This window comes from Alternaria triticimaculans, assembly GCF_023758025.1.
Source record: "Alternaria triticimaculans strain BMP 0046 chromosome Unknown scaffold_3, whole genome shotgun sequence".
In the NCBI taxonomy this organism is placed as follows: Eukaryota; Fungi; Ascomycota; class Dothideomycetes; order Pleosporales; family Pleosporaceae; genus Alternaria; species Alternaria triticimaculans.
Window position 1 is genome coordinate 2,669,415 of NW_026055960.1, and position 12,681 is coordinate 2,682,095.

The following is a 12,681-nucleotide window of genomic DNA, read 5'->3' on the forward strand; positions in this document are numbered from 1 at the left end:
ATCACCAGAACCTGTAATCATGGCGAGTGCAACAGACCCGGGTCATTTACAAGTTCCGAAGCCGACACGCCTGGAGGACGCCGGCGTAGACATCCACGATGTGAACAATGGCAACCCGGTTTGGAGGAAGTTGATCTGCTGCCCTTGGAACCGGCGGGAGATTTTCTTCAGCACGTACGAAGAAATGGCCAAGAGCGAGGAATTTCAAAAGCGGGTTAGGAATGGAGAGGAGATAAACGCAGACGTTGTGTGGACACAGTGGACCCCACGACCAAACGACGCCGAATTTTGGGCGTCAAAGGAAGAGGTGGAGACCCAATGGATTGATCATTTCAATACGAAGATGAAGAATAGAGAGTTCAGACACGTGAACGAAGAGGACCTGCGCAACAAATTCGTCGATATCACTCCTGGCATACGCCGCATCTTCGTCGCAGGCATCGGATCTATGTTCCACAAGCAAGGGACCGTTCAGGCGAACATCAGGCAACACTTATTAGTCTATGAAATATGTCAGGCTGTCGTGTCTGCGGCTAATATACAAGAGTAAGACGAAATAAGGCTTTGGCCCTATCGAAAACTAACACAAACGCAGAAACAAGCTGGGAAACGAGGCCCCCGGAATTGAAATCTATTTTGAAGACGGCTGGTACACCCAGCGGGATACAAATTTCATCGCGGATCATTTCTCAAACCTCTCCGACCGCGTTAAGTCTCATGTCGGTTATAGTGGGCAAGGATGGTCAAAACTGCACGAGAGCGGAGAAACGCTCTTTATCACTCTCAGGCCAAGCAATCCATACCGCGAGTTGATGGCCGATTTTCTCCAGACGGAGAGAGCTGGTGAGACGCCACCCAAGAAGCCAATAGCAGTCATCTGCAGAAAAGGAATAGACATATTGGAAAGAGACCACAGCAATTCAAGGGTGGTAGACTGGCTTGGAACGTATACGAACAAACCGATCATCACGGATCGCGATTCGCCAATCATGGGGGAGACATTGTTGCACTATTAGCACTCTTGTATCTATTTGTTGGCTTGGAATGGAGAGACGGAGCGGTCAGGTACTCTGATGGATACTACCTAAAATTGTCATACCATTTCCTTTTTATATTAAGTCCTATCTCTTTCCCAATGTTCTCTTAACCCCCACTCCATCTTACGGCAGTAAGACTTCGAGCCATGCAAGATGGTCACTTTAGTAGTCCTTTTTGCCCACATTGATTCGTCAAGCTCTGATATTACAGCTTGTCGCTGATGAATCTTTTGCCGAAGTACCTTGTGCTGGTTTGCGAAGCGAAAGGCCGATGAATGCACGTGTCGCATAGTAACTCTGAGTCTTCCAACGACCAGTCCGGGGAATGAAGCCATGGCCAAAGCTTGGTTTGGAACATTAAGCTTGCCTTCTAGAACACCAAGTTAGGCCATCCTGAGGTCACCAGCTTATGTGTAGAAGATATGTCCAAACCATCATTCCCTCTTCCATTTCATCTGCATTTCTATCTACTTAGTTCGACTAGAGGCCATTCCCACCAGTCATCAGTGGCTCGCATGCAAAACATAAGCCCACGAATTGCCCACGCCCTCAACATCGCCTTCTAACAGTTCCCATGGGTCATAATACCTCTCCAGCCAATCTACAACCCGACTATCGCTCTGATCAAAGCCAGATTCCTCCCACCAGGGTCGGCAGATGACAAGACTGGGTCTCTTTGGTGGCAGCCAACCTGCGTGTGGAGCGTAAGGTGCCCTCTCGCCCCAGGTATGTCCAGCGAGGACTTGACGAAGCGGAGTTTTCAGGCCGAAAGTGATGAACGCGTACGCGTTCTCGTCCAGTGCAAATCGAACGCGTGTCTCGTTCCACCCACTCCCATCTTTACTCGCGCGGACTCTGACGAGAGGGTCGATGATGAACTCTTCTTGTAGGAATTTAATGTCATCTTCCGAGTAGTAGGGATCCTCAAATATGATCTCCAATGGACGAGGATCAAAACTTGAGATATCGCGTTAGTGTACATCTATAATGATAGTTTCAACTTACGGATTGTCACGTTTCGCTCTCCCGAGCAGAGCGACAATGACATGGCGTGCCAAAAGATGGGTACAGATGGCTTGCTCGAACTTTCCTCCTTCGGCTTTGAATATCGTACCTAAACCCATGACTACCGCTCTTCGGATGGTTGTTCGTGTTTGAGCAACTATGTTCGTCAATGCCCAATGTTCCTTGAGCGGTTCTTCGTCGGGTCGTTCCATCTGAGAGTGTCCGATATCCGTCAAAATTATTTGTACTGGGGAGGCAAGATTATGGTACCAAAAGAGTCTGACGTGTTCCACAACCCACTCATGAGCTGCTTTAGAGCGCGCTTCTTTGATCCAAAACTCTTCCTCTGGAGCGAGGTCTCCCTTTCGAACGAGCTCTTTCCTTTGAGGGAGCTCTGCAGTGGTAGGGTGCCGTCCTATACCATTGTGTTTGATGTGGGCGACTTTGTCGAAGTCTCTCCATGGTCCGCCCTCGTTGTCAGGCACCTGTGCGAGGGCATCCCTGATCGTAGCCTTATCTGCTCGAGCAAAATGATCAGCTCCTGCTGACGCTGCTGGTGGCTGTCGCGCTTGCATGATGATGGATCTGTCTTGGTGAATTGTTGAACTTGTTTTGTGAGTATGCAGGTATCGATTCGATGGTTGTAACAGGAGTGTAGAAGAGCTACCTTTTATATTTCCCAGTCTATGACTCCCATATCAATTGCTGAGTACTACAGTTCTATCTATACGTTTATGACTGTTCAGTGAAACGTAGAACTCACCTCCGCGAGATACTAAGACGGCCAAAACAGCCCACGAACCATCTGGTGCCACTATCCAGGAGTGCAGTAATACCTTGACTCATGCAAAATGATTTTTGCTATCGTCCTGGTCATCAAAGCGATCTGTTCAGCTCTGGTAACAGGAAGGTCGCTTGCAGGCAACCGTGCAAGTGCCATTTCCGGGTATCTGAGGTGGTTGCGTAGTTCGCAACGACTCGAAGAACGTCGCACAATGATGCAACCTCTGGGCATAGCATGCGAGGAATGTAGCCATGGCAGATGCTCGGATCTTGTACAACCAATGTTCGGTTTGGCATGCATCACTACCTATCAGCTCTTGTTGCGAAAGTGTCTTTCTAAGGCAGCGATTGCATGCCATTGTACACATGATCTCGTTACACTCCACATTTGTCATGCAGGAAATGTGCGTCAGCATGGCCACAGAACGCTTGCACAAGAGAAATCTATCTAGAGGTCTTCTTTCAAAACTTTCGAAGCGTACAATACGCTACAAACAGTGGGTAAAATGCATGGTATATGAGATTTCTCTAGCAGTATTTCACCATGATCGCGACAACCATAAGCACTCTTTCACGCCTGGTCGAACTCACATGACAGTGAAGTATCGTGCCTTAATATTCTCGTCCATACCTAGAGGTTCAACACGCAATTCCGAGCACCAAGTATGTTACTACAGTGTCATTCTATGGACTGCCTGCATCTAATTGCACAACCTTGAAAGCCATGCATTGGCCATTCCACACTGTAGTATACCATCACCATCAATATATCATTACTTCTTTCCGAAGTCCCAATGTGAACCTAAACCGAGCCTTGCACACTCTAATCCGAAGGGGCATTGCCCTAAACCTTAGCCTTCAAGGTGTAGAGATAAATGTTTCCTCCCCATATCTTATTCCCGGTACCCTCATCAAACTTGTGTACTTGGTCGTAGTGCATGTTGAACCAGTTCCTGACACGGTAATCGGTTGGATCTCGCTCGTCTATGCCTTCCTTTTGTGGATCTCGACAAATGATTGCGCGAGGCTTGGCAAGCTTCGCGGTTCTCCAGGTTGAACTATCTTTCAATTCATCGGCTGTGTAGAGCAAATTGGCGAGAAGCTGGCGAATGGGATTCTTGGGGTTGAAGGTGATGAAGATGTAGTCGCCGTTGCCTCCTTCAAGGTAAGACCAACCTACGCCCTCGTTGCTGTTTCTCTGCAGGATGCGACCGCCATTGGTCCATCCCTCCGTTCCGTCACTTAGGTAACTCATTCCAAGGTACTTGAGATCCTCCTTTCCGTAGTGATCATCTTCACAAATAAATCTAGCCCCCTCTAACGGGTCAAGGTTGCCCGACCTTGTCACCTCGTTTGCCGCGTCGGACAATACTTTGAGAATACTGCGAGCGAACAGATGTGCCCGCGCGATACCTTCGAAGTCTGATTCGTCGCAGTAGCAAAGACTACCAAGATCCAGTGTGACGATGTTGCGAATAGTGCCCCCAGCCTTGGTAAGGTCACTCAAGAGCTCTTTGTCCCAGTAAGGATCGTATTCCGGCAACTTCCCTTCTTCTCGTTTAGATTGAAGAGTAGTGAAGTGACTTATAACATCCCCCTCACTGCGCTTGTAGTTGGCACGCCTCGGGGAGCCTTCAATCCAGAACTCGGTGGGGTTTTCCTCACTTTCGATTTCTTCCGTGGTCTTGTATCGCCCGTATCTATTACCATATTGCCAAATCCGGTGGTGAAGGTTTTTAGCTGTCAAGAGGCCCTGCTTGAGCGGTAACGGTGGCGGGAGCATCGAAGTGGACATATTTGGATGTGGATGGCCTCGAAGGTGGCAAGTCCAGGGTTAATTGGTGTAGTTGATGCTGATTTGTTGATCGTTGATATGTGTGGCTGTTGAATCGACTGCTGTGCTGTTGAAAGCTGAATTGTGTGGCGCAAAGGTAATGAAGCACCAGAGAAGGCATTTTATAGTTGGAAAGTTGAGTGACTCTACTCAGCGCGAGCAGCATAGTGTGAGCAGGTATGACTTTGAATCGGTAGAGTCAGGTATGGCTAGTCAGTCTCTTAAGTGCACTCAGGAGCGGCTCGTGGTCTTACCGGCCTTCGTTGTGCCACCCCACAGAAGTCGATATGACTCTGACGGAAGCGAGTATCCGTGACAACCAATCGTTGGCGCGTACCGTTGAGGGCCAACTCGACACAAAGAAACTCAGAGCTTTGACACAACTCAGAAAGTGACTCTCCACGCCGCACGAGCACTGAATCCCGCACCAAGATGCACACTCTCAACATATGACTCTGATTTGACTGAATATGCTGGAAGACTTGCGAGCAAGTACCGAACAGCACCAGCACAAGTCGGGTTTGTGCACGTTCACCATAGCACGAAATACTCAGGAATGTAGCGCACAGTCAACCTGGATGCTTTTGCTACGATGTGCCGCGTACGACATATGAGCGGGGTATCATAATCTTTTCGTTCCTTTTACATCACTCCATAACTCTTTCCCGATGTTCTTCCAGTTCCCGACCTCTTCATCACTTCTCTTTCTCCTGGTGAGGCCTGATCGCCTGACTTCCACGAGCCATACCACGCCCCAGTAAGCGACCGACAATGACACTAGTACATATGCCAGCCATACGATCAAAAGCACGGATGTACCTTGACTCAGCTTGCCCCCAGCAACGTCGATGATGTCACCAGCCACCAAGAAGACCCCAGAGATCAACACCGTGAGCAACACGGCGGCGACAAAGGCGAATGCGCTCGCAAGGAATGGCCAGAAGATGTTGAAGTAGGCGAGAAGTTTTGAGTGGGGAAAGATGATGGCTGGGATGGCGGATACGGCGGAGAAGCCAGCACCGACGAGCGAGACGAGTAAGGAAGCGAAGACGGTGTATCGTACGCCGGCCAATACGGTAGCCATAGTCCTGAGGAGGGTTGAGACTAGGATGATTGGGGAGAGTGGGTCTTGAGACCCGTCAGTTGGCGTTGTGAGTGTTAATAGCCCTACAGAACTATGGTCAGTCGAGCCTCAAACACCTTCGGAGTTGTTTGACTCACTGTCACTGGCTCCGCTATAGCTTTCGCACAGTTCTACAACAACGATATCGGAAGCAGCGTCTTGAGCATCGGGAATAGAGCCCGAACAAACTGTCCTGAGGTAGAGATAGTAGACATCTGCTAGTGCCTCGCCGTCCACGCCTTCCGATCGTATCGATGTTGCATCTGACTGCGAGCTCGCTCGGGCGATCGTAGTTGTGTTCAGCTGCGGTTCGTCAACATTTGTCCTCATTTCACCGAGGTCGGCATACGTACTGCCACGATGTACTGTCCACCAAACATATGCTCATCGCTTCCCGCCAGTACCAGTACCAGCGTGAAGACGAAGCTTGCGACCGCGAATGCGATCGAAAGGATAGCAGAGAACCGGTACTTCATCAACACCCTTTTCGGTGTCTTGGGCGGCGCCGGCAGGGCCTTGTCGGTAGACTTCCGCAAGTCTCCAAGATCGGGCTCAATTGCGATCTCTTTCCCCGTGTAGAAGGTCTCCTCTATGTGATCCATCTTGCTCATCGACACACCGTGTGGTTGAAAGGCGCTAGCAGCGAGACTGACAGTGCTGACGGATGTCAGTACATAAGGACGGGTGTATGATATCCATAACAAAATACATGTGCACTGTCGCAGAGATGATAAGTAAGGCGCTTCAACATGCGTGCAGCATGACGCAACTGTTCCTGGTTATCGGGAATCTTCAATCTCGATGTCTGAGAAGCATGGATGTACGTGGTAGGCTTGTCGCATGATTGTAGTGTTGCATGATAGACCTGCTATATACCGTCGCGGATACGGCACATGCAGCCTTGCGCGGGGATAGACTGGTGGTTTCAAACAACTTGCTAGTCGCCAGATCGCGATGGATGTGCGAATTCGGCGATCAGCGTACCTGTTTCGGCGTCGCAGGACGTGGCCAAAGCGTGGCATCGAGCAACAACCAGCTTCAGATGGATGGGGTCTGAGATGTTTCGTCGACGTCCAAACAACTTGCGCATGGCCGGGCCCACGCATTGGAAGTACGCGTCGTGCCGAACTGAGAGCGGTCGTGAAGTTCGCGAATGCGAGGTGGTAGCTCCCGCAGAAACGGGGAGCGCTTCACTAGTGCGACTGAAACGCCGAACTTTAGGAGCGACGATCGCGACCTCTCCACATGATGCTTGAGCGACACCACGTCGCTCGTGTACATTTGCCAAAGCCTTTCGATTGTCGAAGAGTGACCGAGATTTGGTAAAATACTCGAACGCGCAGCTGTTCTACTGCTGGAAGAACGATCCTGGGGGATATTGTCCAAGAGGCTGCGGCTGGAGATTGGGAAACGCATCACCCTAATCATGGGTTAGTCCAACAGCACCTGATGAGCCGAGCTAAACGTACCCAATCGAGAGGTAAGGTATACTGGTCCAGATCCATTGGCATGAAGCCAAAATCGAACGGGTGACCAAAAGCACTATCGCCCATGTCAAAAGCATCCGAGTCGGGAACAGCGAATCCAAGATTGTCGGTGTCGAAAATCTGGGATGGGGAAGTCAAATCAGGTTGGGCACCTATGTGAGCCGCTTTCGATGACGTTAGTAGATGTAAGCGGGTAGTAAATAAGATGCCGCTCACCGTGCGCCGATTCGGTAGCCTGTACCCCACTGCCGTGAACTTTAGAGAGAACAAGCTTCACGGCTGTAGCAACCTTCCGTGCCTCCTGCGATCTTTTGCTAGCCCTGATCCAGATGTGATAAGCGGAGCGCAACGACGCGATGATTTCTTCTTGCGTTGGGGACGCATGGTCCAATTGCACCCCGCTTTCCATGGGCTCAGAAGCCGGTGGGATAGGAGCAATGAGGCCTTCATCAAGTTCGACTACCAAGACGGTAGTCGCGAGTAAGAAGTCTTGCGCAATGATGGAAGACATGTACAAGCTCAAGGTAGAGAGACGCCACCCTGGTGAAGTTAGTCTACCTCCTGGTTGGACCTCAGCGTCAAGCTTGCTCTGAAAGCGAAGCATCTCTATAGCAGCGTTCAAGCAGACCCTGCGAGAGTATGCATATCTGCTATCGGTTCGGCCGAGGACGAAGTAGGGTCGATGCAACATAAGCTCGGCCTTCAAGAAGGCTACGTTCAAATACGTGTAGCGCATGAAGTCTGGTGATAAGTTGGTATTAGGATCGTCGAAGGTGTTTGATGTGGGCGACTGTGGTATTTTTTCGAAGACATCTCTTAGTGTGGCGTCCATCTCGGTGATCTCTCCGTACGGTGGCAGCGATGTAGCATTGACGAGATCTACAATTCTGGCCTGCACGCTTCGCAACCTTGTGAGAACGATGGAGTAAAGTAGTTGCGTCAACTCAGTTTCGGGCCTTGACGGTGGTAGTTCTAGCATATCTTCGTGAAGGTCATCTTCACTTAAATTGCGAGGCTCTTGAGTGTCGTACGTAGACGGCATGATCGTCCGTGGCAGTCCGGCTTGAGAAGAGGTGGTAAAATCGAGCGACATGACTACGAGCCATTTACGACGTCTCAGCTCACCTTCGTGAGGCGAGATGTTCGGAAATCTCGACGGATCTCTGTGGTATCCCATTCGGAAACAAAGACGTACAAGCATGCCAACAAGCATGTAGATGCTGAACTGGCTATCGCTTGAGCGTAAAAATTCGGTGCCAAAATACAACAAGAACGCTTCGATCGTGTATGGCGGTGTTTTGGTATAGTTTGCAAGAATCATACCTAGATATTGACGTACGGACTTAGCAATTGCGTCACATGTAGTTTGTACTCAGTTCCTGCTTACATTGCGCAGCCTTCTCGCGATAAAAGCCGATTTGCACCAGATCAGGAGCCAGTCTAGTATCGTCAGGTTGATGAGCGTTCACCCCGGCTTGGAAACGAAAGCCAAGTGCCAGTGCAGCGTAGAGAACACCCAACCACATAGTTGAAGTTTCGAATGGTTGTGTCCACAGCTCATTGTACTGTGTGATCATTAGCTACCTGAGGTAGAAATAAACATATGATCTCACCTGTTTGAGAAAGGTTGGCTTGTGGATGAGGGCTGGAGATATCAGTGGGCGCTCTTCAATCGAGGTAGTGAACATACTTGGATGAGATTCCATTGATATGAAGAATGTATCAATGAGTCGATCCGCTTCTGGCCGTAGAGGAAGAGCGGCGAGCAACTCTTCTCTAGTCGCATGAAGATTACGTCCAAACAGCAGCTCCGGACCGGGTACTTCATTCGCCACTTCGTCATCCGGGTCGGGCGATACGGGCACCTGGTCGAGATGTTCGCGCAGCTCAGATATCTGGGCTGATATTAGAGAGGTAAGAGTCTCTGTGAGAGGTTTCACGTACGCTATCAAGTATGCTTGTCCAATGTCCACTGTTCGTATAGCTTGTTGCATCGCAGCTGAGATTTACGCGATCTGGCGTGCCAGGCAAGTCACCATTGTTGCCTCCGTTGTGATGTTGCCGCACTTGTGATGGGCTAGATAGCGCGGGATTAGCTGTATCAACCGCGTTTCCACCGATGAGATTGGTGACGAGCTTCTCGAGTTGATCAATCCTGTCATGGACGCTGGTTGGGATTTTGGGTTCCTTATGCACTGGTGGGTTGCGAACATAGACGCACGACAGCGAGAGTCCGCGATCGACACATGTTTTGCATGGCTGCTGTCGATCACATTTCAACCTCCAGTCAGTTAGCATGCAATTCTTTTGGGCAGGTAAGGTGATTGTTTACTTGCGTCGTCGACAAAGGGTGCAACTTAAGACGGGCTTGTCTCTTCGTCGACTTGGAGGTACCACTCTCGGCGTCTGACCATCCGCGCTCATTTCGAGTGGTTGTATCACAGTGGGTCAAAACAAGGCGTAAGGGCACAACTCGCGTTGTTACGAAGACGCCTTCGGGGCGGCCATCATCCCCGATGCCGAGGCTAACCGCTTCGGCCGAACACCCCCCGCATTCCATCTCAGCTTACGTCACTGTCAGCAATCATAATGTTCCTAGTTCGCGATTGCACCGGTGGAGATTATCCTAAAGACCGTTGCATTCTAATCATCCTTTTCGTTGTCCGACTATCTAAATCGCTGGCACATATGCTAAAGCCGCCATCTATCCAGTTCCTGCTCCGCCTGGTCATTGCCTGTGCTCCACACTAGCACAGTTCCGATCACGCGATCCCCGACTCAGCTTCCGGTGGCAGTCAATAGACTTTTTTTATCCAAAGAATCGGGCTGTCGCTCGTAACTTTCGGCATCACTACAGACTACCATGTGCCCATTCATCAAGCGATTACAGTCACGACCTATCTTATTTTTCTGGGTTGGGCGAAGGTACCTTTTCGAAGTCTTCATCCATCCTAGAGGTATGACATCCAGTTCATGTCCATGGAAGTATGCCTGTAAAGCAGTGCCCCAAAACAGGCGCCACGATTCGGATTTGACATTCCGGAGGCCGATATGCGTAATGGCATGCTGGGGCACGCGTTGAGAATGTGGAACCAGGCGACACACAACAGGTTTGAACCAAATCGTGGTAATCGTCCGGTTTTGCGGCGTGGACAGAATGGACGTTAGGTCTTCCCACCTCTTGAAGTCTCCGATATCGAAGGTGGACAGGCGGTAGAAGAGTGGAGTCGCTTCACAGCGCATTTGCTTACATGCGAATAGGAGGCCAACAGGCTCGCGGTTAGAGATTGGCGCACCTTCGTATGTGGACGAAACCGACTTGATCGTTCTGCCTAGACAGCTGTATTCCCAGATCTTATTACGCAGCTCACCAGGAAGCCGAAGAAGAGCCGAGGTAAGCTGATTTCTCTTTGTACTATGCCTATTAGCGATTGATCAACAAACATGCAAGACCGCTTACATGGCTTTAACTCTATTGGGAGCCGTATTCCAATCCTGCATCTCTGAAGCAAGTGTTGAGGACATGGTGATGTTTGAAGTTGGACACTGGAAAAGAATACTGAGAGAGTGTAGATGTTTAGATGTAACTGCGGGTTTAAGAGCGCGTGGGAGCTTAATGGCCGTGCCTCAGCTCAAGCTTTCCGGGAACATACGATTTTCCATTCACCCTTGTGCCTTGACGACCTGCAATCAACCCGATACATACGTTGTGAAAACGGAGTAAGTCACTGGCAACTGACAATGACCAGAATCGGCTCGCCTTCACGGTTGCCCATCATCGGCAGCTCTCAGGATACCCTCCAGTCCTGCCTCAAATACAATCTCGATGGCTGGCTTTCCATAAACAAGGCGAAATGCGCGCACAAGGTCAGCCCTAGTATCGGAACTGAGGAGTGACAATTGTAGCCTCGAACCTTTGACGTGAACCGTGTTCAAAGCCGGGAACGCGTTTGCGTTAGCCCTCCCTTGAAGTTCAACCTCTTCCTGGAACCATTTGGCCGGGTAGGCCCAGTGTACATATTGGAATTCTACCGACAACAAAGAGATTTGAATCGAGGTGATCCGCGCACACCGCTCAGCTCCAATGGCGACGATAGCGGCTTCGTGGCTATAAGGCAGGGCCATTTCCATTTCGAAGGTCGCTGTAGTATAGAAGAGTGAGTTGGCTTCACGCTGGAGCTGCCGACAGCAGCAAACGAGACCGATAGGGTTTGTCGCGCTTTGTTCGCCTTTCCGCGGATGCATACGTATCACAGAATCTGTAAACGTGAATAGATAGATGAGATTGCGAAGTTCTGCAGGAAGTCGTAGAAAAGGCGATATAAGTTGGTTGATCCGCGCACTATTTCAGTCAGCAATTTTATCCCCGTGTCTCGAACAGTGTTGTACGCGTTAGCCTTCAAGGTGGAGATGCGAGCTTACATCTGGTCGCCTGTTGTAATCGTCAGACCAGTCGACTCGAGGTTGAGCGCCATGATGCAGTGATCACTGTAGTAAAGCGTAGTTGTTATGTTCACGCAGTGGGCGCCAGACAATAGAGGAACGAAAACGGACGGAAGTGCCGCCCTTCAGTCTTCGTGGTCTGCCCGAACAGGCTAGGTGCTTCGTAGGTAGGTAATGACGTCATTGTCTGCTACCTCTAGATGATGCAGCTTCTACCATCTCACAACTCAGCAGACATGTGCAGCGCGGAAGCTTTAGCATTGCCAGAACGAACTTCGCGTCGATTAGTCAGGCTGTTTACATGTCATCGAGAACAGAGATGTCGCCAGTCTTCGCTGCATGCCTGATGCGTCGCTCGCAACCCCACACGCGCCCTTCCACCTCCCAAAGCATCATTGATAGTTTGTCCGGCCTACGAGTTCGACATCCGACTCCGAGAAATCCTCGCGCTTGACTTGGATATCGATAGCCTTCGAGATACCGCCCAGAGACAGCCGATGACCTGATCTTCGCATACGATAGCGATCGTCACTAGAGACGTAGCTGCTCTTCCCGGAGCCTGAGGGCATTCTATATATCCTGGGAATTGTATGCTGGTACATCGCATGCATGGCAGGCATGCATGCGACTACGATAAAGAGGTTGGCTTCGGTTGCACACCAGTAAAGACCGGATACGTTGTCGTCTATGATTGCGCGGTCAGTCATTGTGCAGCCAACAGGAGGAGCAGTACTCACAAGTCGGATTTGAGCTCTGATCGAATTTGACGAGAGCCCATAAGCGAAGGCAACTGACGATGAAGATGATGAAGCCCACAGCGAACATAGAGATAATCTGGACCTTCTTCTTCCAGGACATCTGTAGTCTCGCTAGCATGGGCAAAGGCAACGATAGGATTGCCACGTCGAGCATGATCTCAATGGCGCCGCGAATGAATCCAAATAGCCGAACGTCGACGGTGCATCGGCC

General features: G+C 50.2%; 3 protein-coding genes across 3 annotated transcripts; all 3 read right to left on the reverse strand.

The window, feature by feature from the left end:
• Nucleotides 1-3,669: 3,669 nt before the first annotated feature.
• On the reverse strand, nt 3,670-4,620 carry J4E78_003586 (uncharacterized protein; the record flags this gene model as incomplete). The annotated part of the gene is made up of 1 exon (XM_049364224.1): nt 3,670-4,620. The coding sequence occupies one exon, from the start codon at nt 4,618-4,620 to the stop codon at nt 3,670-3,672; it is 951 nt and encodes a 316-aa protein (XP_049224889.1).
• Nucleotides 4,621-5,281: 661 nt separating this feature from the next.
• J4E78_003587 (uncharacterized protein) lies at nt 5,282-6,384 on the reverse strand (the record flags this gene model as incomplete). The annotated part of the gene is made up of 3 exons (XM_049364225.1): nt 5,282-5,787; nt 5,881-6,085; nt 6,136-6,384. The coding sequence occupies 3 exons, from the start codon at nt 6,382-6,384 to the stop codon at nt 5,282-5,284; spliced, it is 960 nt and encodes a 319-aa protein (XP_049224890.1).
• Nucleotides 6,385-7,130: 746 nt separating this feature from the next.
• On the reverse strand, nt 7,131-9,263 carry J4E78_003588 (uncharacterized protein; the record flags this gene model as incomplete). The annotated part of the gene is given in 6 exon segments (XM_049364226.1): nt 7,131-7,202; nt 7,252-7,389; nt 7,511-7,809; nt 7,828-8,364; nt 8,657-8,849; nt 8,883-9,263. The coding sequence occupies 6 exon segments, from the start codon at nt 9,261-9,263 to the stop codon at nt 7,131-7,133; spliced, it is 1,620 nt and encodes a 539-aa protein (XP_049224891.1).
• Between the last annotated feature and the right edge of the window lie 3,418 nt (nt 9,264-12,681).